At 36.8% G+C, this 25,595-nt stretch overlaps 2 protein-coding genes across 9 annotated transcripts in view; both read right to left on the bottom strand.

Moving 5' to 3' along the window:
- Positions 1-23,940, bottom strand: part of LOC107870804 — a 41,566-nt gene extending 17,626 nt beyond the window's left edge. For 4 of the 7 annotated variants that reach the window (XR_007055892.1, XM_047413166.1, XM_047413167.1 and 1 more), the window contains exon 1: positions 23,407-23,939. Coding sequence is in view for 6 of the 7 variants with exons in the window: in XM_047413166.1 (XP_047269122.1) it covers positions 23,407-23,748 (342 nt within the window). In the remaining variant the exon portion in view is untranslated. Of the gene's footprint in view, positions 1-23,406 lie in introns of all 7 variants that reach the window. The other 3 variants (XM_047413163.1, XM_047413165.1, XM_016717453.2) reach the window with 2 other exon arrangements.
- Positions 7-14,005, bottom strand: LOC107870802. Of its 2 annotated transcripts, none has more exons than XM_016717449.2 (2): positions 11,152-14,005; positions 7-9,832 (listed from the first exon to the last, which is right to left on the bottom strand). In XM_016717449.2, the coding sequence occupies exons 1-2, from the start codon at positions 12,326-12,328 to the stop codon at positions 9,768-9,770; spliced, it is 1,242 nt and encodes a 413-aa protein (XP_016572935.1). In that variant the 5' UTR covers positions 12,329-14,005; the 3' UTR covers positions 7-9,767. The 2 variants fall into 2 exon arrangements, with proteins under 2 accessions (XP_016572935.1, XP_016572937.1); XM_016717451.2 differs by lacking the exon at positions 7-9,832 and adding an exon at positions 10,374-10,826.
- Positions 23,941-25,595: the final 1,655 nt, after the last annotated feature.

The following is a 25,595-nucleotide window of genomic DNA, read 5'->3' as shown; positions in this document are numbered from 1 at the left end:
ATTAACCACTAGAGTTGGCATGGTGGTTCAGCGCCATGTCCCTTAAGCAAGAGGTCGAGAGTTCGATCCCCGCCTCTGGCGAATGGAGCAAACTCTGTGGCCAGTTCCCTACCGCTTAGTGCGCTGACAGAGGAACGGAGGATTAATCTTACGGCTGCCGGCTGTGGGGATACCTTGGGAAATTAAAAAAAAATGATATTAAATAATTGAAAATGAGAGTGATTCTTTTTCACACTTTAAAAATGAAATTTTTAACAAAAAATAGGATAGTCAATATTTTATATAATTTAGGATAAAATGGTTAATTTAAACATGAAATATTAAAGCTTCATACACGTTTAGGAAATATCAATATAAATTTCCTAAATAAATAAATTAAATGAAGAAAAAAATACGGCTTTTCTTATTTTTAGGGAAAAGAAACAATTAAAGTTTAAAGAAAATCATTAATTTTTCAATTTCGTTTGTATGGTTTAATATGAAGGAACATCTGCAAAAGTATTTTGTTGAATCAAGTCATTTAATTATTTAAATTAAATTTTATCTTTATTTATAGGTTAATTTTAGTGATGTTATCATATAATAATTAGTATATTGAATATTTATTATATTACTTTGAATGTCATCACAAACAAACAACATACCCAGTATATTCCCACCAAGTGGGATCTGGGGAGGGTAAGTGTACGCAGTCCATACCACTACCTCAAATGTGAGATAGAGAGGTTGTTTCCGATAGACCCCCGACTCAACATAAAGCAATCCAAGATAAGATAAGAAATAGTAATAGAGCAAGATACAATTGAAATTAACATATTCAATAATACCAAAAGCAAGTTACTCCAAGTAAACACCAAAACATACAACATCCTAACTCAGACTAACCTTCTACCCTAATTCGCCTCCTCCACAAATTCCTATCTAGGGTCATGTCCTCGGTAAGTTAAAACTGCTCCATGTCATGTCTAATCACCTCCTTCCAATATTTCTTCGTTCTACCTCTACCTCGCTTGAAACCATTCCTAACCAACTCTCACACCTCCGCACTAAGGCATCTGTGCTCCTCCGTAGCACATGACCGAACTATCTCAACCTTGCTCCCTTCATCTTGTCTTTTATCGAAGCCACTCTCACCTTATCCCGAATAACCTCATTTATAATCATATCTTTTCTAGTACACCCACACATCCACCGAAGCATTCTCATCTCTGCCACCTTCATCTTCACCTTACCCCGAATATGATGTCATAAAAATGAAATAAAAAACAAGAATCGCAACAAGACAAAAAATATTCACTCCTTCTCATTTTACGTGACACGCTTTTCTTTTTAGTCCATCCCAACAGAAATGTTACCTTACTATAATTAGAAACAACAAGCTTTAAAATTCCACTTTTACCCTTAATGAAATGATTTACAACCACACAAATATGTAAGAACTTTTTACACCACAAGATTCAAGACTCTTCTTTTTTTCTTAAATATTGTGCCACATAAAATGAGATGGAGAAAGTAAAGTTTACAAATACAAAGTTCATTATGGCTTAGGTATAGGCTCAACACGAGCCTAATGCGACTGGTAAGATGAATAAATCAGAAACATGATTTTTAGTGGGGTCTGTAAGAGTCGGACATCCCCACCAAAACCTAGTTCTCCTGCCATCCCCTACATTGATTTGCAAATTTGGTTCGAACTTAGACCATAGGTTTCTAATATATCGCCACACCCCTACTCCACAAGGTTCAGTACTTACATTACTATACCCAAACCCATTCTCCCCATATTTGTATTTAATAAAGTCTTTCCACAGGGATTGTCTCTCCTCATTATATCTCCACAACCATTTCACCAATAAACAATTATTATGCTTCATACCCCCTCACCAATAAACAATTATTATGCTTCAAATCTCTAATGCCCATACCCCCTCTTTCTTTGTTACATAACTATCTCCCACTTGACCAAATTGTATCCTTTTCTTTGCCGTCATGCCAAAGAAAATCTCTCAACTTGTCCCGTTGTTTTACCGCCTTGGTAAGCAAGGGGAAAAAGGACATAACATAAGTTTGTTAGAGAGTCTAAGAAAGAGTTGATAAGGACACGTCTGGCTCCAAGGGAAAAATATTGTGCCTTCCATCTGGCCAGCCTCTTTTCAGTCTTTTCTACTATGTTGTCCCATATCTCCACATCTTTGTGTTTGTTACCTAACGCATACCTAAATAGGTTGTGGGCAAGTTCGCTACGTTGCATCCCAAGATCTCTGCTAGCCTCGGGATGTTTATCACCTCTTTGATTGGAAATAAGCTACTCTTTCCCCAGTGAACTTTCAGACCTACAAAAGCTTCAAAAAACAATAAAATTATTTTGATGCATTTTAGTTGCTCCTCCTGAGGCTCATAGAAGATCAATGTGTCATCGGCATAGAGTAGATGACAAATCTCTGTAGTATCCATTGTTTCCATTTCTTTGGAATTCTTTGATCCACCTATTCTAAATAGCAATTCTCATCAAGCTGTCAAACCCCTCCATTACCAAGATAAATAGAAAGGGTGATAGAGGGTCACCCTATCTAATTCCTTTTCCTGATGGGAAGAAACTGACAGGTTTACCATTTACAAGGATGGAGAATCTCATTGTGCCTATACCAAACACTATCCATCCATCGATCTCTCACCAAAACTCATCTGCCTCAAAGTATTCAACAGGAAACTCCAACTAACATGATCATATGCCTTTTCAATGTCCAGTTTGCACATCATCACCTCTGGTTATTCCCTTTCATTCTGAAATTTGCAGTCTGCACGGTCATTGCAGGTTATTTGCAATGAGAGCAACATCCATTACCTGTCTTCCTTTAATAAAGGTCATCTAATTCTGGTTGACAAGCTTATCAATCACCATTTTCAGCCTTTCTGCAAGTAATTTTGTTATCACCTTGTAGACACCAGTAATTAGACTAATAGGCCAAAAATCATAATTAGACTAATATGCCAAAAAACTTTTAGTTTAAAAGCACCTGCTTTCTTGGGAATTGGTGCTACAAAAGTAGCATTGAAACTCTTATCAGTCTTCTGTCTGCCTGGGTAACTTCTTGATGTACTCCTTCAGTATTTCCCAGAAAGATAAGTAGAAAGACATGGGAAGCCATTAGGCCCAGGAGCTTTCTCCATTACGCAAAGCTTTATGCATCCCAAAATCTCTTCCTCCTTATGAGAAATGAGAAAATATTATTATTGAATTGTGTAGTTGCATTATTACATTGAGCCCTACTTATAACCACCACATTCCAATCCTTTTTCAAGTAGGATTCTATATGTTATTCTTTTTCTTACTCATCTTCTATCAGTCCTCCTCTAGCTGGTACATACAAGTCATATGTACCTAGCTTGTTATAAATGTAATTAAGACAAGGACCGTGAGGGACTTAGTGAAGATATACGCAAGTTGATCACTTGACTTGACAAATTTTGTAACAACATCTCCTGACAAAGTAACAATCAATCTCAATGTGCTTAGTCTTCTCATGAAACACTGGATTTGATGCAATATGAAGGGCTGCTTGATTGTTACATACAAGTTCCATCTTACTGATTTCTCTAAATTTTAGTTCTCTCAGCAACTATTTGATCCAAACTAGCTCACAAGTTATTACAACCATTGCTCGATATTTTGTTTTTCCAATAGATAGAGCAACCACACTATGTTTCTTACTCTTCCAAGACACCAAATACCTCCTACTAAATCACAATATTCGGAAGTAGGACGTCTATCAGAAGGTGATCCTGCCCAATCAGTATCTGCATATCCAATGATATGCTCATGGCCTCGATCCTCAAAGAGTTGTCCTTTACCTAAAGATGACTTTATATATAGCAAAATAGGAGCAATTGCATCTCAATGTGATGACTATCACAGCGGAAAGTCATAGACTGATTTAATACTTACATGAAAGAATATGTCAGGTTTAGCCACTGTGAGATAATTCAACTTTCCAACCAACCGCCTATACCTTCCAGGATCACTGAGTGGCTCCCCCGCAGAAGTTTAGCATTTGGATCCATATGAGTGTCAATAGGTCTACATCTCATCATTCGTCCCCTTAAGAATGTCTAAGGCATACTTGTGTTGAGAAATGACAATGCCTGATCTGAACTGAGCAACCTCAATGCCAAGAAAATATTTTAGTCTGTCGAGGTCCTTAGTCTGGAAATGCTTATAGAGATGTTGCTTCAAATTAGTGATACCTTCTAAATCATTGCCGGTGATAATGATATCTTCAACATAGACCACTAAATAAATACACAGATTTGATTCAAAATTCTGATAAAACACTAAGTGATCAGCTTTACTACGACTCATGCCAAACTCCTGAATTACTGTGCTAAATTTCCCAAACCAGGCTTGAGGGAACTGTTTTAGACCATAGAGTGACCTGCGCCAATTGACATACAAGGCAACTAGACTCCTGAGCAACAAAATCAGATGGTTTCTCCATATAAACTTCTTCCGTAAGATCACGATGCAGAAAAGCATTCTTAATGTCCAACTGATAAAAAGGCCAATAACGAATGGCAGCCATAGATAGAAAAAGACGAACAAATGCTGTTTTAGCCACGAGAGATAAAGTGTCAGTATAATCAAGCCCAAATATCTGCGCATATCCTTTGGCAACAAGACGAGCCTTAAGCATCAACTTGACCATCTGCACCAACTTTGACTGTATAAACCCAATGGCAACCAACAGTAGATTTACCAACAGGAAGGGAAACAAGATCCCAAGTACTATTCGTATGTAAAGCAAACATTTCATCAATCATAGCCTGCTTCTATCCTAAATGGAAAAGTGTTTCACCTGTAGTCTTAGGAATGGGAATGGAAATCGAGGACAAAGATGATACAAAAGCATAATGGGGTGACAATAGACGATGATAACTCAAGAAAGTATAATGTGGGTTAGTATTAAGAGTGGATCTTATACCTTTTTAAAGTGCAACTAATTGGTTAGGAGGAGGCAAGTCCACAGGGGCAGTTTCAGGCACATGACATGAATCATCTGGGACTAAGGATGGACGAGCGAGGCGATGATATGTCAAAAGTGGTGGCATTGCAGCTGGAGATGTAGAAATAATCGTAGATTCCTTAAAGATTGGTGTGGGTAATACTAGAGGAATGAGTAAGACCTCAGAGATATCATGATCAAAAGATGTATAGTAAGGTTGAGACTAAAAAAAATGTGAAATCGGCGAATATAAAGTAGCGACCCAGATCAGGTGAATAGCCTCGATACCCGTTTTGAACTCGAGGGTAACCAAGGAAGACACATTTGAGAGCACGAAACGCGAATTTATCTTTTCATGAGGCTAAGTTATGAACAAAACATGTGCTCCCAAAAACACGAGGGGATATAGTAAAGATGTGACTGAGGAAATTTTATAAAATGGGAACCCTAATTTTGAATTGAAGATGAGACATACTATTAATGACACAACAAGATGTCAGAACTGCATCACCCCAAAAACGCAGCGAAATATAGGATTCAATGAGAAGAGTGCGAGCAGTCTCAATGAGAAGCCTATTTTTCCTTTCTACTATACTGTTTTGCAAAGGGGTGTATGAACATGATGTCCGGTGAATAATTCCATGGTGAGTCATAAACTCTTGAAACTAAGAGGATAAGTATTCCAAGACATTATCACTACGAAAAGTACGAATAAAAACACCAAATTGATTTTGTATTTCAGCACAAAAACTTTTGATATAGAAATAACTCAGAACGATCCTTCATTAAGAAAACCCCAGTGCATCTTGAAAAATCATCGATGAAACTAACAAAGTAACAAAATCCTAAGGGTGAACTGACTCTACTAGGACCCCAATTATCAGAATGAACTATGGAGAAAATAAACTCTGAACAACTCTCAATACTATGTGAAAATGAAGCACAGGTGTGTTTCCCAAGTTGACATGACTCACAATCTAATGTAGATAAACTAGGCACCATCTTTTGTAATTTGGATAGACTCCGATGGCGCAAACGTTTGTCAATAAGGTCTAGATGGTCAGTAACGGAACATGCTGTGAAGGAATTTAAAGAGGTAAGATGGTAAAGGCCTTATGATTCATGTCCTGTGCAAATCGTGTGTCCCGTACTGTGGTCCCGCATTATAAAAGAAAAATCAAAAAAAGTTATACTACAATGAAGGACACGTGTCAAACGACTGACAGATGCAAGATTAAAAGGACAACAAGGGACATAAAGAACAAAGTCTAAAGTGATACAAGATAGGGGTTTGTCTTGTCCAACTCCTTTTGGTATTGTTCAGATCCTAATGGCTAAAGTAATAGCTGGAAGAGATTGTGATTAAACAATGCCAGACAGAAATGATTTATTACCAGAAATATGATCAGAAGCACCTGAGTCGACAACCCATGATCCAAAGGTAGGAGATTGTGCAGTTGAGGCTATTGGTAGAGATATATGCTTACTTGCTCGATACTGAAGATAGTCATTATATTTCTTGTCAGATAAATACACACACTGATCACTTGTGGTGTTAGACTTAGACTGAGCAAAATAAGCAGTTTTAGGTGGCCAACCATGCAAAGAATAATATATTCCACAAGTATGTCTAAGCCTATTACAATAACCACACTTAACTCGAGAATAGTATATGTCGCAAGTACGTCCAAGCCTTCTACAATAACTACACCTAGGTCGATCTTCCAAATCACCCTTCCCCTCGTTGATTCTTCATAATTTGTGACGTTTGATTTTCTGAACTCCTCATTAAGGGTTCAGATTTAATCATAGAACTAAATTGCGAAAAAAATGATTAATTACCAGATATTTTTATTTTTATAGTCATTGGAAAATAAATCAATCGTTGAGAAATGGACGCCAAAAACTAGTTAGAATCAAGAAATAGCTAAAGGGATAGCATGGAATGAAGGGTCAACCTCACTGTAGAAAGAAATCTTGTCGGAACCTGGCTGAAAATAGCTACACGTGTCGGCGCGTGATGCGCGTGGTTACGCAGATCTGACACTCACAGCGGCACGTGATGGCGTGTGGATCGCCGGAACTGAGAGTCGATCCCTAGGGTTTGCTCACCTGAATGTTTTGCACCTCGTTGTAGTGTTGGTTTTCGCATAACACTTATAAAATAGACGAGGGCTGAAATTAGCTTTGACAATCGCTGAAAATTGTCGCACGATGACTGTGTGATTGAGTTTTCTTCTCAATAAGTTTCTTAGCAACCTTCTCTGATACCATGTGAGAAATACTAGAGAAAATATTATTACTGAATTGTGTAATTACATTATTACATTAAGGCTCTATTTATAGACACTACATTCCAATCCTTTTTCAAGTAGGATTCTATATGCTATTTTTATTCCTACTCATGTTCTAAGACTCCTTAAAAGGCCTCTCTAGTTCTGTCTATTCCTCTCTACTGATGCTAGCAATCACATGGCAGCTCTGATCTCCACTCTTTTGGTTCTTTGTACAGATTTTGGGAGAAGTTTACTATGGTCTCTTTGATAATAGAAAGATCATTGATGTGTTATCCATCCACCGTCGACAACTTTATGGAGTTGTACCTCTTATAAGAAGTTGCTACTCTTTGGAAGAACTTAGTATTTTTGTCCCCCTTGCTTCAACCACTGAATTCTTGATCTTTGTCTCCACCCTATCTCTCCATTCTTAGCCACTTGTGTATAAGTAATTGCCATATTTGCTTTTTGTTGGATCTCATCCTCCGTGAACACTCTTTGCTCCTGCACAAGTTCCCATTTGGTTAGTTCCTCCAAAATTTCCTACTTTTGTGCTTTCCAGTTGTTTCTGTGGTTCTTACTCCATTCCTTCATCTTCTTTTTTAGTAGTTTCAGCTTTTTTGCTAAAACAAAACCTGGAGATCCGACTACTATAAAGGACTGCTACCATAATTTCACCTTTTCCTTGAAACCGTTCACTCTCATCCACCAATTTTCGAATTTGAAATAAGACTTCTTGAAGTTCATATCCCCACATGTCGGAAGAATTGGGTTGTGATTAGACCCCAATTTATGTAGTGTAGATTGTTTGATAAGAGTGAACTGCTCCTCCCAATGCGAGATATAAAGAAATCTATCTATTCTGGAAGCTATTGCATGTCCTTCCCCCCTGCTCCAGGTATATGACCCTTCATATAAGGGTGGGGGGAGGGGGATCCAATAATTCATCTCCTCTATGCATTCTGAAAATTTTGACATAGCACTATTCATCCTGGAGTAATTAGTCTTTCTAAGCCTATGACAATAACCACACTTAACTCAAGAATAGTATATGTCGCAAATATGTCCAAGACTTCTATAATAACTACACCCAGGTCGATCTTCCAAATCACCCTTCCCCTCGTTGATTCTTTATGGATTATGGTTGTTGAAGGAATTGCCTGAGAGTTTGCACACAATAAGCAATATTTGATCTGGTCATAGTAAGGTATAAAAGTTTTCCAATAAGCCTTTGATAACCATGTTGATCTATCAGAGGGTCACTGGGTGTTGTCTTACTGTTACACGTGTGATCATCGTATTCCTTAGCAGTGAGTTTGACATTTGTGTCACAAGGTGTGCCTGCTGGTTTAGCTGCTCCAAGTCCTAATTCAGATATCAATTCCAGTGTGTACTTCCTTTGGTGCATTAAGATACCCCTTTCCGATCTTGCAAATTCTATCCCCAAGAAATATTTTAACTCTCCAAGGTCTTTTATCTTGAATGCCTTTCTCTTTAGTATCTTCAATCAACTTTAATGTATCACCAGTAATCAACATATCATCTACATACACCAACACTATGGTCACGCCTTCAGTTGTCCTTTTTACGAATAGACTATGATCATATTGGCTTTGACTGAACCCCATCCTGACTAAAGCTTCTGAAAGTTTGGCATTCCATTGCCTAGGAGCCTGTTTCAGTCCATACAGGGATTTTAAGAGTCTGCATACTGGTTGTGTCTCCCCCTGACTCTTAAAGCCCTGTGGCAATTGCATATAAATTTCCTCATGAAGATCCCCTTGTAAGAATGCATTGTATACATCCATTTGATGTACAAACCAGTGTGTTTTTGTGCTGCAATAGTAAGAACTATCCTCACTGTCTTCATCATCACCACAGGTGAAAAAGTTTCCTGGATATCAATACCCTCTTGTTGACTATAGCCTTTGGCAACCAACCTTGCCTTGAACCTTCCTACTTCCCCTGTAGCTTTATACTTTATCTTGAATATCCACTTACACCCTTTAGGTTTCTTCCCTTGAGGTAAACTGGTGACCACCCAAGTCTGATTTTTTCAAGTGCTTCAATCTCATCCTGCATAGCTGCTACCCATCTTACATCCTTGATAGCCTCATTGTAGCATGTAGGTTCAGCATCCATGGAAGAGTTGGCTATGAATACTTGATACTTGTTTGATAGTTGATCATAGTTCAGGAATTTGTTCATAGCATATGGTTCATTCTGATGTATATTCAATGACAAAAAATCCTTCATCCAAAGAGGTGCTTTTCTATCTCTTGTTGTTCTTCTAGTAGCTATTTCAGATTGAGGAATAATTGTTGCTGCAGGTGCTTGTTGAATCTCTGGATGCACTTGAACCTGCTCAGGCTGAGGTGGAGTATCTCCATGATCAGTATGAGGTGAAATATCTTCATTAAGTGTGGAAATGTTACATATGCAGGTCTTTCTGGTGAAAGTCTCATCAAGGTGTCATTGAGTTGATTAGCAGTCAGAGGTTGATTTCCTGAGTTTGTGAGTTTGAATAGAAACACATCTTCCCTGAAATTAACATCTCTGTTAACAAAGAAAACACAGTTAGTTAGATCATATAGTAGATAACCTTTCTGTGTCTCAGAGTAGCCCATAAATAGCCCATAAATACAGACTCTCTTGGCTGCAATTTATCAGTTTGCTGTATAATTTTAGCATAACATAGACAGCCTAGAACTCTCATATGTTGTAAGGAAGGTTTCTTTCCATAAAACTTTTCATAAGGAGACATATTGTTTAGTACAGCCGTAGGTAATCTATTTATGATATAAACAGCAGCTTTAACACATAAACCCCAAAATTTGATAGGAATTTCTCCTTGAAACCTGAGAGCTCTTGTTATTTCTAGAATATGTTTATGCTTTCTCTCAACAATACCATTTTGTTGAGGACTATAAACACAACTGGTTTGATGAACAATGCCAAGATTCTTAAAGAGATTAGTGCATACTGAATTAACAAATTCAGTGCCATTGTCTGTCCTTATTACTTTTATTATCTTGTCAAATTGGGTTTTTATAAATTGTATATACTGGGAGATAATAACACATGCATCTGATTTAAGTTTTAGTAAGTAAATCCAAGTCATTCTTGAGTAATCATCTACAATAGTCAAGAAGTATTAATTGCCTTCAAAGGTAGGAATCTTATAAGGTCCCCATATATCCATATGAACTAATTCAAAGCATGCTAAGGTCTTAGTAGAACTAGAAGGAAAGGGAAGCCTGACTTGCTTAGCAGCAGGACAAACTTTACACTTGGAGAGTTGTTTACAGATGACCTTACTATCTATACTATCTATAGAGAGCAACTGTTTTAGTACATGGGAGGACACATGTCCTAGTCTTTTATGCCATATATCTATATCTAAAGTGACAGAATTAAGAGCCTTAGTAGACTGGCCACAGCTTTCAGTTTTCAACCCATCTTTAGCAAGTTTATTGTCAGTGGAATTGATAAAAAGATATAGACCAGCTTCTTCTTTACCAATCCCCTTCACCTTCCCATCGGAGAGATCCTGAAATACACAAAAATCAGGATAAAAAGCAACCAGACAATGTAATTCTTTTGTTAATTTAGATACTGACAATAAGCTAAAGTTGAACTATGGTAAATAGAAAACATTAGTCATAGTGTCCTGTACAAAGACCCTACTTGAGCCAATATGAGTGACTATAGTTGTGTCACCATTTGGTAAATGTACTGTCTTTGGATCAGTTAACTGTGTGATTGATTCTGATCAAGAAATTTTAAATCAGCAATCATATGGTTGGTTGCACCAGTGTCAACAATCCATTGCAGATTGTTCAATCTGTGTAAACCTGTTGACTCAACCATGTTACCTGTAGAATATGTTGTATGCTTAGTTTGTTCCTCCTTGTTTAGCAGCTGCAGAATTTGATTATATTTATCATTTGTAAAGACACAAGGAGTAGTCTGAGGCGCCTGCACCATCTGACCACCAAGCTGCATCTTTGATTCAACAAATTGGTTAAGATTTCCACTGCTCAATTCTTGCATATCACCAGAACTGTCCTGAGATGTGTACTCAACAGCAGCACTACACACAGCATTATGCCCATACTTCTTAGATTTGAAGTCGGGAGGATAGCCAACCACTTTCCAACAGTTTTCTTTGGTGTGACCCCTAATTTTGCACACTTCACATGGCAGATTATAATTTTTCTTAAATCTCTGACCCTGTTGCACTCCAGACTTGTTATACACTATAGATCCAACCCCTTTTGAAAACATTGCAGATTCATAACCTGTAGACACAGGATTAGAACCAAGAATTCCTGCATATCTTTGACCTTCATCACTTACGATCATTGCATATGCTTGGTTAATTGAGGGTGATGGATTCATCATTAGGATTTGACTCCTAGCCTGACTATAGGCCTCATTCAGTCCTATAAGAAACTGGAACAATTTTAACTTTTGTAAGTGAGCAACATAGTCTTTTGAAGTATCACAATTGCAGCCGGGGATGGGCACTAGAGCCTCAAATTCCTCCCATAGATCTTTCAATCTTGAGTAGTATATTGAAACAGATGCAGATGCAGTTCCTTGAGAAAGTGTTGCAATTTCTTTATGATTGCTGAAGGTTCTTGAACCATCAATCTTGTTAAACCTTTCACACAAATCATTCCATACCACCTGAGCACTTGTAGCATACATGATTCCACCTAATAAATTCTTAGCCACATAACTCAAGATCCAAGATATTACAATAGCATTTACCCCCTCCCAATGATTAGCCATATCAGCTGGAAACTTATCCTTAGAACTAGAGCCATTAACTAACCCCAATTTGTTTCTACCTAATAGAGATAATCTCATAGATCGAAACCAGATGGAAAAATTCTCAATTCCAGTAAGTTGAAAAGAAATGATCTGAAGACCACTTACATTAGTGAAGTGCAGAAACAAAGGGTAATTGTAGTCAATTTCCATGGCTCCTTGAGTTCCATTTACAGCTGATGGACCATTGGATGTATCAGTAGGTGTTGCTGCCATTTGTAGAGATTTCTTGCTCAAGCTTTAGCTACTGTTTTCTACGGAATAAACCCAACGACCTTTGCCATGATTGGGATTCTTGATTCTCAAAATTGCAAGGCTTTGATACCATGAACTTAATCTGAGTTCTTGAATCAAGAACTCAGTTGATAAACTCAGAAAGCAGAGAAACCAGAAAGCAGAAAGCAAGCAGAGCAAGAAGAGAAGATGAGGAAGAAGAAACTTGAGGAATTTTCTTATTATTAATTCTCTCTTATGTTGAAAGAGTTATCATCACATATGTATATATAGTGAGAAAAAGGATTGTTCTAGGCTCACCTATCCATAACTAACTAATTTCCAAATAACTGTTAAACCAGTTAGTAACTAACTTCTCAGAAAACAGTTAACACTTTTGTAAAGAAAAGATTGCTTTCTTCTGGTACTTCAACAAAAAGAATTCCTGATTCTGATTTGAAAATTTGCAGCATATGCATTGTGATCCTGTTTCAACCAAAAGCCCCTCCCGAATCCTTTTGTCCCACATAATTAAGATTCCTCCACTAGCCCCTTCGAACTCTACATGAAGTTCTATTATTCCAAATGCTATGAATTAAACTGCTGATGTTTCCTTGTAATTTCGTATCCAAAAGAATATAAACATCTGCCCCCACGGCTTAAGCAAATTCCTGACTAACCCTTTTTTTCCTTCATGGTTTAACCCCCTAACATTCCAAGACACTATTTTTACCCTCATTGTTCCAAATTATTAATTTCCTCCCTCTGTTCCTTGGCTCACCCGCTTTGAATTTCACATGAAAAATGAGATTTCTCAATCCTTTGGCACTGCTTGGTTGCTTGTATTGCTTGCTTTACCCCTGCTATTCTGTTTCTCCCTTGTATTTCTTTGGCTCATTCTCCTTATTAAGGAAAAAATTCTCTCTCATATCCCTTTGTGCACACCCCAAACATTGGGCTCAATTTGACTAAATTGATGTGGAATTTCACCGTTGCTTGAGACTTAAAAACCCTCCTCAGTTATGCTGGCATTAACTGCTAATGGACTAGGTGCATGTAAAAGTTCCATCCGATCCTCTGAAAAATCCATTGAGTCATCAATGACCACACTAAAAACCTCCATGTTGTGGCATTAACTGCTAATGGACTAGGTGCATGTAAAAGTTCCATCCGATCCTCTGAAAAATCCATTGAGTCATCAATGACCACACTAAAAAACTCCACGTTGTTGTATTTCTTGTTGAGTCCTGTATCTTTTTCCTCAGAATAATGTGCATGTTGCAGATTTTCTTCCAGCTGGTTTTGAGCTTCTCCACTCATGCGCATGTAATACTCAGTATCTTCATCTACGGAGGAGTGGTCAAGAATTTTTTTCTGAGGATCCCAGCAAAGGTCGATAGTCAATTAAAGGCTCAACAAAGTTCTTGGGCTTATTTAGGAGGCCCAACATACTTTGGGCTTTGTCTTTTTTCTTTTTTTTTTAAAAACTAGTCTTCCTTCTTTTTTTTATATAACACAATTACTTATTTGTCTCTCGATATCTCAAATATTCTAAACAACTCCATACATATTTATCTTTCATCTTTTTTTTCTTTTTCTTTTCTATTTTACTTCAATTTTATTTTATTTTCTCCCTTTTTTTTTTAGTTTTCTCAATCTTACTTTTTTCACCTTTCTCCTCTCAACTTCTATTTTCAAAAAAAAAAAAAAAAAATCTTTTTTTATTTTACTTTGATTTTTATTTTTTATTTTTTATTTTTTATTTTTTATTTTTAGTTTTTCTCAATCCTTACTTATTTTTTCGTTTTTCCTCTCAACTTCTACTTACTTTTTAAATTTTTTCAAATTTTTATTTTTTTTATTTTTAAATTTTTTTTAATCTTTATTTTTGTTTTGTCTGCTTTTTGGTTTTTTCTCAACCTTGATTTTTTTTTCCTTTTCTTTCCTCAGCTTCTATATTTTCTTTATTTTTTTTATTTTTCTTTTTTCTTTTTTAATATTTTCTTCGTTTTCTTCTTTATTCACAATTTATATTATTTTTTTTCTTTTTTCGATTTCTTTCAATCAAGTTACGCTTCATAAATAAGAGTTGACACTATTACATTGTAGAGACAAGACTCATGATTTTCAAACAAGAAGTTACATTTCATGAGCAAGAATTGACATTATCAAATCGTATTTTGATTTATGAGATGTTCTATAACTCTTACCTTAGAGGCAAGACTTAGCTCAAGAAATTTCAAACAACAAATTATGTCCCGCAGGCAAAAGTTGACACTACCAAGTTACGTTTTCATTTATGAGATGTTCTCAACTCTTGTTTTACACTCTGTTTGGATAATGATTTGTCATGATTTCATAATGTATGGTACAGTATAGTATAATATTGTACTGTATGGTATAGTACAATATAATGTTTGAATGGACTATATCGTTCACTATTGTTTAATAACAGTTTTTTTATTTGGTTTGATGGTATGGTACTGTATAGTAACGGATAAGTTTTCTAAAATGTCCCTAATTATTATAAATTTTAAATTTATCAATAATCGTTAATAAAATAATTTTCTTTCCACAAATTTATCATAAATCATGCCTTGTAAACATATTAAGTTGTTAAATTCATAAAAAAACATCTTTTAATAATTATTTTTACTAAACTTTGGTCTGCTGCCAGAAGGGCGTATCACGGGAGGACAGGAACCATAGTTATTTAAATTTCTAACATTTAAGATTTCATTATCATGATTTAATGTACTTTATAGTTGGGATTCTATCTATCAGTTGTAACTTAAGTGCTTTTATTTGATATTTGATCTCATATTTGATACCACATGTGTTACATTAAAGGAAATTAATCTTGCAATAAAATAGCAAGATAAGTAAAGTAATTGAAGTAACAGATAGTAGTAACAATGTGCAATTATAATCCACCTAACTACGAATAGAATCAAACTATATCATCCATTTTGAAAATCAATAAATACAATATTTCTTTTTATTCATTTAAGAGACAGCGCCTTGTACAAGAAGTTCAAATCAAGAGAACGTCCTAATATACACTCCAATGAACTAGCAATTCAGCAATAAGAATTCAAGTGAAACAAGACTCAAATTTCCTTCCAAGCACCAACTTTTAAAGAAAATAGGCATCTTAAAATAATAAGCAGTTAAAGTTTAAAAAGGCATACCTGAGAGAACGAGCGTAGAAGAAGAGAAGGTGGAAGAATGAAAAAGAACCAAAGGAGAAGTACGCAAAAACGCAGAGGAGAGATAAACAGAAAAGCTAAAAATAAAAATATATTAGGGTTAAAAGTGATATAGGGTGAAGGGTAAAGAGGGATTAAAGAATATTATATAAGGGCATAATTGAAAAAAAAAAAAACATGGGATACCACCAAATCGGTGGTTCTGAAAATTGAGAGATTTCATGGTTACCAAACCATGAAAACATACCATACCATACCATATCTTTTAAAAAACAATCAAAATAAACATTGTTTCCTTGGTAACCATACCATACCATGGAAAACCACCATCCAAACAGGGGCTTAGAGGCAAGAAATAACTCAAGGACATTCAAACAACATTATGCCCAAGAGCAAGAGTTGATACTACCACGTTATGTCGTTCATTTATGAGATGCTCTACAGCTCTTGCCTTAGAGGCAAGACTTAGATCAAGGACTTTCAAACAATAAATTATGCCCACGAGCAAGAGTTGACACTACCACGCTATATCTTCATTTATGAGATGTTTTATAACTCTTGCCTTGGAGGCAAGACTTAGTTCATGGACTTTCAAACAACAAATTATGCCCCACGGGCAAGAGTTGACACTGCCATATTATGTATTCATTTATAAGATATTCTACAACTCTTGTCTTAGGAGCACAACTTATCCCAAAAATTTCCAAACAAGTTACGTACATTGGGCAAGAGTCAACACGAACACATTGTGTTTTTTACTTATGAAATGCTCTGTAACTCTTGTCTTAGAGGTACGACTCAGCCCAAGGACCATCAAACAAAAAGTTATATCCCATAGACAAAAGTTGACACCATCACATTGTGTATTGATTTATGAGATACTTTATAACTTTTTCCTTAGAGGCAAGACTTAGACCAAGGGCTTTCAAGCAACAAGTTGTGCCCTATGGGCAAGAGTTGATATTACAATATTTTGTTTTGATTTATGAGATATTTTATAACTCTTGCCTTAGAGGCAAGACTTAACCCAAGGACTTTCAAGCAACAAGTTATACCCCATGGACAAGAGTTGACACTATCACATTATGTTTTGATTTATGAGATATTCTATAACTCTTGTCTTAGAGGCAAGACTAATCTCAAAGGACTTCCTAACGACAAATCATGTCCTTAAATTTGCTTTGATGTCAAAAAAAGAAAATCTTTTTGCTAATTTTCTAATTTTTTATTTATTAGCAAAATATAATAAAAGTTGAGAAAAAAGAAAAAGAGAACAAATAAAATAAATAAATAAAAAAAAAGAGGTTGAGAAAAAAAGAAAAAAAAAACAAGAAAAAAATAAAGGTTAAGAAAAAAGAGAAGAATAAATAACAAAAAAAAGGATTGAGAAAAACAAACATAAGAAGAAACAAATAGAAATAAAGTTTGAGAAAAATGAAAAAAGAAAAGTCTCTCTATCTCACACTTGAGGTAGTGGTATGGACTGCATACACTTACCCTCCCCAGATCCCACTTGGTGAGAATATTCTGGGTATATTGTTGTTGAGAAAAATGAAAAAAAAAAAAGTGATGAAAAATTTTAAAAATATAAAAATTGAGACTAATGAATTAAATAAAAGAGAGAAATGAAATAAATAATGCTTAAGAAAAAAGTTAAAAAAAAATAAAAGTTGAGATAAATAAATTAAAACAAGAAAAGTTAAGGTGAAAAAAAAAATTTAAGTAGAAGTTGAGACACAAATGAGAATGAAATGTTTAAAAATATTTGAGGTGTAAAGGGACAAAAATGAAATTATACTATACATAAAAAGAAAGAAAGGCTAGTTTTTAAAGATTTTTCTAATGGAGGTCAAAAATCCAAAGTCACTAATTATTATGGTGATTCATGTAATTTTCGGCGTTAATTTGGATAGCAGACCCACTTAAATTTAAATTTCCCTCCAGCAAATCCAAGTGGGGTCCTTCTTGTCTTTCCACGTGGGGACTTACAGAGATCTTTTCCTCAATCTTGTAAATATCGGTCTTAGCACTAAACTCCCTTATTCTTTGCTTTCCCCTTTCATGTCTACTAGGTCTGCACTCAGCAGAGTCATAGTTGCCTTTTGTACTCTTAGATAGATCTGTCACCTCGATTGGATGATCCCACCTCCACCGCTGGTCTGAAGGTAGGGCGAACCTAGGGGGTGCAGGGGGTTCGCCAAACCCCCTCGACAAAAAATTACATTGTATATATAGGGTGGCTTTTCTATATTTTTATACATACATTAACTTTAAACCGCTTGAACTAAAGACGAGAGACAACCAGTGGTACTAGGTCTCCTACTTGGGCCGTGCTGCTTCTCCCCACTTTACAAGTTCGATTTTCATTGGGCGCGCGTAGGCTGCCTGTTATTTTTTTAATAATTATCTATTGGTGTTGTACCCTGTACAACTACTACTTTAAAAAAAAAATGCTAGAATACCTTAAAATCCAAAATCAATTCTGAACAACTTAAAACCCTTTTTTCTTTTTCCAAAATTTAAAAACTCAAAACCTGAATGAAAAACAAGCCCTGAAATAGGAATTTAAGAATTCTCAAAGTCAAATCCCAAAATCACTCTAGTAGCTAATTTTTTGCTCTACGTAGGCACCCTATTTTTACTTGACACACCGTAAAGGACTAACTTTTTTCTTTGATTAATTATTACTCTGTTTAATTTTAGGTATTTGTATCTATAGACTATATACTATTGCATTCCTTGAAATTATATTCGTTGGCTTATTCACACATTTATATTTTTATTTTTCAAACCCTAAGGAAAAATCTTGGATCCGCCACTGTCTGAAAGTAGTTGGAGATTCGCACCAGATTGGCAACGAGTAAATCAGCTTGCCATATGTAATCTCGAGCTTCGTCAGAATGCTCTCCCTTGGTCCTTGAACTCTGATTCTCGCCCATCTGAGATGGTTCTTGAGTTTCGTAGGTTCTTGAGTTTCGTCTCTTCCTCATTCTCCAGCCACCCACCACAGTCTTGCACGCATCTATCATCAAACTATAAAAGCAAAATACAACCATTTGGTAGGAAAATGCAAATTACAGAGGAATCCTTAAGAAGTTTCAGAAAAAGGGGTAACAAAAGATATGTAGTCACAAAGGGCTAAAACAAATATCTAAAATTTCACAGCAGTATTCGGACCTCTAAATATATTTTGCATTTTACTTCTTTAGCTTTCTTCTTTTTCCCCCTCACCATCAACAAAAAACTGAATTTTTACACAATTCTGTAGTTTGAGAATTTTCAGAAAAGAAGATACATTATTGCCAAGAAATGAAGAAAATCAGTCTCCAAAGTATGGTGTAAAGGGTAAAAAACTGAATTTTTACACAATTCTGTAGTTTGAGAATTATCAGAAAAGGAGATGCATTATTGCCAAGAAATGAAGAAAATCAGTCTCCACAGTATGGTGTAAAAGGCTTTCTGTATATTCAAGAATTCGCTCGCAAGTAAGTATCTTTCTAGTTTGCTTTTCCTTTTCAACACTTTCCGGCAATAGTAAAGTTAATTTCCAACTGTCTAACAGATACAAGCCGTGCGATACACAAACTTAAGACTAGTGAAGTGTGAAAAGTAGTCTTGTATCAAACATGCAAATCTACCAACATACTGAAACCATATGTTCAACCTTGGATTTGCCTTAGAAAGACAAATTAAGTAGTACTATAATGAAATGAGTCCAAAACAATCGGAATGAATACAAATGATTCATATAGCCTACCCAACAAGTTTGGGATTGAGGGGTAGTTGATTGATTGATCGACATGTTCAAACCTGAGAATGGAGTTGTCTGTCGCATTTAGTTGTTAAGATCCAATCATATCAAAAGTACTCTCCTTGCCGATCTTCATTCCCATTATTTAGAATCCCACACCCACAAAAAGAAATATTACAAAGAGAATATGTTGAAGAAGTAGCTAAGGGTGTGACCTAGCGAGCGAAGAAGTTGGAATGAAAACTACAGAAGACGTCTTAACAGAGAATGAAAAATGTTTCGTGACTTTTTTCATAGAACTGTCTGTTGTCAAAGCTATATATACCTTGTAGGAGAATCTGACACCTAGTGGTAGACTTTAGGTGTACGCATCACACCTAATTTTGCGTCATTGGGCATGATATACTAATAAGAGCAAAGTTGACACAAGAAAATGGATGGTCATGAGCGACTTAGAAACGAAAAAATGCTGCCTTTTGTACCCCAACGAAAAAAACTTCATCACAGCATAAGCAAAATAGCTTCAGAGTGGTAAAACACCAACAAAAGAATGATTATTGATACGCCATCAGATGTTACAGAGGAGCAGCTACAAATGTAAATTACTTATTTGGATGCTGCCACAGTATGATGACTATCAAGTTGGTCATTCGGGGGTTTACCCTGAACGTGTGTAGTGCCTATGCGCCGCATGTGGGATCGGAGGGGGAGGAGAAGATGCGGTTCTGGGAGGCCTTGGAGGACGTGGTGAGAGGCGTGCCCAGTTCGGAGAAGATTGTGGTAGCAGGGGATTTCAACGGGCACATCGGGGCGCTACCGGGAGGCTTTGGGGATGTGCATGGAGGCTTTGGTTTTGGGGAGAGAAATGAAGAGGGGGCGACCCTATTGGAGTTTGCGAGGGCGTTTGGGCTGGTGGTGGTGAACTCGGGCTTCCCGAAGAAGGACGACCACCTGATCACTTTTCGGAGCGCGGTAGCCAGGACCCAGATTGACTTCTTGTTGCTTAGGAAAGGGGATAGGGCGCTGTGTAAAGATTGTAAAGTCATCCCGAGTGAGAACCTTTCGACCCAACATAGGCTCTTGGTTATGGATTTGGGTATGAAGAAGAATAAAAAGAGGAGGAGTAAGGAGTGTAGACCGAGAATTAAGTGGGGCGGTTTGACGCCAGTGAATGCGTGGGAGATAGGGGAGAGGTTGGCGGGAATGGGGGTGTGGGAGTGTAGGGGGGACGTGGATAATATGTGGGACAGGGCGGCAGCGTGCATCAGGGAAAAGGCAAGGGAGGTGTTGGGTGTTTCTAGGGGCCGGGCCGGACATCATCGGGGGGATTGGTGGTGGAATGAAGAGGTGGGGAAGAAAGTGGAGACCAAGAAAGAGTCGTATGCTAAGTTGGTGGAAAGTAAGGACGAAGAGGAGAAGCGGGTAAACAGGAAAGAGTACAAGCTAGCAAGGAAGGAGGCGAAGTCAGCGGTCACGGCAGCTAAGACGGCTGCTTTTGAGAGCTTGTATGCAGGGTTACAGGGGAAAGGAGGGGAGAAAAAGTTGTTCCGACTCGCTAAGGCTAGGGAGAGGAAGGGTCGTGACCTCGATCAGGTGCGGTGCATTAAGGGGGAGGACGGTAGAGTGTTGGTGGAGGACGGCCACATAAAGAAGAGATGGCAGTCGTACTTTCATAGGCTCTTGAATGACGAGGGGGACAGAGCTATTGTGTTAGGGGAACTGGAGCACTCAGGGGAGTGTCGGGATTTTAGCTATTGTAGACGTTTTAAGGTAGACGAGGTTAGACAGGCAGTCCGCAGGATGCGAAGGGGTAGGGCGACGGGGCCGGATGAGATACCGGTGGAGTTTTGGAAGTTCGTTGGAGAGGCTGGTGTAAGGTGGTTGACTGCATTGTTCAATGAAATTTTCAGGACAGCAAAGATGCCCGAGGCGTGGAGGTGGAGTACCATGATCCCCCTCTATAAGAATAAGGGGGACATTCAGTGTTGCAATAACTATAGGGGGATTAAGTTACTGAGTCACTCTATGAAGATCTGGGAGAGAGTGGTCGAGGTGAGGCTGAGACGGATAGTGTCTATCTCGGAAAATCAGTTCGGATTTATGCCCGGCCGCTCGACGACGGAGGCAATTCACCTGGTACGGCGGTTGGTGGAGCAATATAGGGAAAGGAAGAAGGATTTGCACATGGTGTTCATCGACCTAGAAAAGGCGTACGACAAAGTCCCCAGGGAGGTGCTTTGGAGATGCTTGGAGGTGAGTGGAGTACCGCAGGCATATAGCAGAGTAATTAAGGATATGTATGAGGGAGCGAAAACCCAGGTGAGGACGGCGGGAGGAGACTCAGAGCATTTCACTGTCCTGACAGGATTGCATCAGGGATCTACTCTTAGTCCCTTTTTGTTTGCGCTAGTAATGGATGTGTTAACGCGGCGTATCCAAGGGGAGGTGCCGTGGTGTATGCTTTTTGCAGACGATGTAGTCCTGATAGATGAGACGCGAGGGGGTGTGAACGACAAATTAGAGCTGTGGAGGCAAACTCTGGAGTCTAAAGGGTTCAGGGTGAGCAGAACCAAGACAGAGTATGTGGAATGTAAGTTTAATGACGTAAGGCGAGAGAATGAGGTAGTGGTGAGGCTAGAAGCGCAGGAGGTAAAGAAAAGGGATAAGTTCAAGTACCTCGGGTCCGTGATCCAGAGTAACGGTGAGATTGACGAGGATGTCTCGCACCGTATCGGGGCGGGATGGATGAAGTGGAAACTTGCATCGGGGGTGCTGTGTGATAAGAAGGTGCCGCCCAAGCTTAAAGGTAAATTCTATAGGGTGGTAGTCCGTCCGGCCTTGCTGTATGGAGCGGAGTGTTGGCCAGTTAAGAACTCCCACACCCAAAGAATGAAGGTGGCAGAAATGCGGATGTTGCGCTGGATGTGTGGACTGACCCGAAGGGATAGAGCTCGGAATGAGACTATCCGGGAGAAGGTTGGGGTGACTTCAGTGGAGTGTAAGATGCGGGAAGCACGATTGAGATGGTTCGGACACGTGAAGAGGAGGGGCATGGATGCCCCGGTCCGTAGGTGTGAGAGGCTAGCGTTGGATGGTTTTAGACGGGGTAGGGGTAGACCGAAGAAGTACTGGGGTGAGGTGATTAGGCGGGACATGGAACAGTTACAGCTTACCGAGGACATGACCCTAGATAGGAAGGTCTGGAAGACGCGAATTACGGCAGAGGATTAGGGCCTGTTCGGGTCGCTAATGTAGGGAGGTAATTGGTGGGGGTGTATTCCTGGTATGATTCCGTATTCAATGTTCTGTTCCGTGTTCCGTGTTCTATGTTTGTTACGAATCTGTGTGCTTTCCTCTGCTTTATATTCCTGCATTCCTGCTTTACTCTGTTTTATATTCCTTATGGCTGCAGTATCTATGTTATGTCATCTGCTTCTGTGCTGTACTATGTGTTTGTTTGATATCTCGTAACTTGAGCCGGGGGTCTTTCGGAAACAGCCTTTCTACTTCATCAGAGGTAGAGGTATGGACTGCGTACATCTTACCCCCCCCGACCCCACAAAGTGGGAATACACTGGGTTTGTTGTTGTTGTTGTTGGATGCTGCCACAGTAGCCTCCATTAAAACACACAATGAGACGCATATCATTACTCATTAGTAGTCCAAAGATAAATAAATTTTAGTTCACATTTGTTGCATAAATCCCTCAAATTTAACATAAAGTTTTACATATTTGGATACTATCTGAAAAGATAAAACTTTTGAGTCCAAAGATAAATAAACTTTAGTTCACATTTGTTGCATAAATCCCTCAATTTTAACATAAAGTTTACATATTTGGATACTACCTGAAAAGATAAAACTTAAAGTATCTTTAACTAAATATATTTAGAAGTACTTGGATAATATAAATTATTAAATAGAAGATTGACGTCCCACGAGTCCTACTCTACTCCCTCTATTCCATGACACTTGTGGCATTCCCTTTTTCTAGTCAAACCAGATAAAAACATTGACAAATTTTTCAAAATGATTTTTTTCACAATATTGAATTTAAAATAAGCAAGCAGAGCAGTCAAACCAGAGAATATAACTATGAAAGAAAGAGAAGAAGAACGTACAGGTGCATAAGGAAGTAGAAAGAGCCACAACACATATACTCCCTCCGCCGTCCACAACATACCCTGTATTAATTTCCTCAATTTATCATCCCTTTCAATAATTGAATCCACTCCTCCTCCACCACGACCGCCACCAGCTCTAGTAATAAAACCCGGTCTCCATCGACCTACATCGCAAAGATAATGTCTTTCTAATTGCAGACTCTTCTTCTTCTGCACTTTACGTTTCAATCCAAACCATTTCGCATTTTGGCTAGACGCTGAATTATTCTGTCTGCCATGGATAATACATTGATTTCTGTAGTTGAAAGGCTTTGTGCATAACAGAGTTGCCGCTGGCATTTCTGAAGTTCGACGGAAAATGGCTTGTTTTGGGCCGGAGGGATAGTGAAAGTGATTTCTGGTTAATCCAGTGAGAGGGTGCAAAGGTGGTCCCCTAGGCTACGTGGTGCATATAACTGCACACGTATCCTTTTCCTTTTTAAGTTTCACAGACGGTTCGGACAAGCTTATTCGTCCTCAATTTCCAAATATTTGATGTTTTAATCAGAAAAGGGCCTAAAATATTCTATAACTATAATTATGTGAAATGATGTAAAAACTTCATTTATTTATTAGGTCTAAAATATACTTTACATAAGTCTAAAATGTCTTTCAGTTATATAAAATGGTGTAAAAATATCTATGTCTACCTATTGAATCTAAAATATCATTATTACCTACCTATTAGGTCTAAAATATCCTTCTCACCTATATAAATAATAGTACCTTTTCAATATTATAAAAATATTTTCTTTTACATATATAGCCATTTAAAAAAATCAAAAAAGATAATTATAATTTCTAATTTAATGTTATAACTAATTATCAATTCACCTTAATTTAAGAGATATATTTTTCAATATTCAAATTAAAAGTGGAAAAGATAATTTCTTCTTTCAAAACTCTCTCTTATATTCAAAATTTAAATATTTTTAAATAAACTAAGTATTCCACTATTTGTTTGTGTGTGTTTCGCTTTGTTTCATGTTAATCATCTAGTATTATTTCATTATCGTGTATTTTTAGTTCTAATATAATGGATTAACCATAATTTTTTATAGATAAATATTTATGAAATAAAAATCATTAAGTTGGAAGTACAGATATACCATGTATTTTTGTTGCGTAAATATAATTTATGTCAAAGTCAAATAATTATTATATTTTTTATATAATTTATAAGATAAATATTGATGGTATATCTCATTATTTCAAAAGTACTTTTCTTGTTAAAAAAAATTATTAAATATAAATATATATTTTCAGGATTACATGGTGTAAACTTTTATATCTAAATATACAAAATATATTTATGGTATCAATATAATTTATATGGTATAAATATAATTTGTATGGTATAAATATATCATGGACTTTTATGATATAAATATAATTCATATAATAATATATAAATATACCAAAAATTTTTATGATATAAATATACCATATATTTTTATACAAGCAACGTGAAAGCAGGCAATAAAAATGAAAAAACATAAAATGTTGATATAGTATATAAAAAATGAATGAACAAAGGCTTCCATAAAAGTAGGCAATAGATAAGAAATATGAAAATTAAATATATAATTATTTTTTTATATATTAGAATCTGTTATAAAAGTAAATATTTTATATCCCGACAACCAACTAATACGACTATGTATATGTAATAATTTTTTTAAAATGGCTATTTATGTTTTTTTTTTTTAGTTATTTATCAGATCAATTTAGAATGATGAAATTTTGATATTGTGCAATATTTATTTGGTTGATATTAATAAAAATGATTGGGATTTTATATAGTTTAATAAAGATAAGTTGTGGTATTATATAATTTATTTTTAACATAAAAAGGCAAAATAGCTCCAATAAATAGACGTAAAGGGCATTTTAGGCCCAATAGGTAGAAATGAAGGGTAGTTTAGCCCCAATAGGTAGACGGAGGGCATTTTTGCACCATTTTATATAGTTGAAGGACATTTTAGACCTAATAGGTAGACGTGAAGGGCATTTTAGGCCCAATAGGTAGATGGAGAGCATTTTTGCACCATTACACATAGTTGAAGGGCATTTTAGGCCCTTTTTCGTATTTTTATTGACTTAGATACTTTTTTAAAAAATTACTTTATCAAAATAATCTTATTAAT

Source organism: Capsicum annuum, chromosome 5, assembly GCF_002878395.1.
Source record: "Capsicum annuum cultivar UCD-10X-F1 chromosome 5, UCD10Xv1.1, whole genome shotgun sequence".
Taxonomy (NCBI): Eukaryota; Viridiplantae; Streptophyta; class Magnoliopsida; order Solanales; family Solanaceae; genus Capsicum; species Capsicum annuum.
This window is presented reverse-complemented; position numbering and strand designations above follow the sequence as displayed.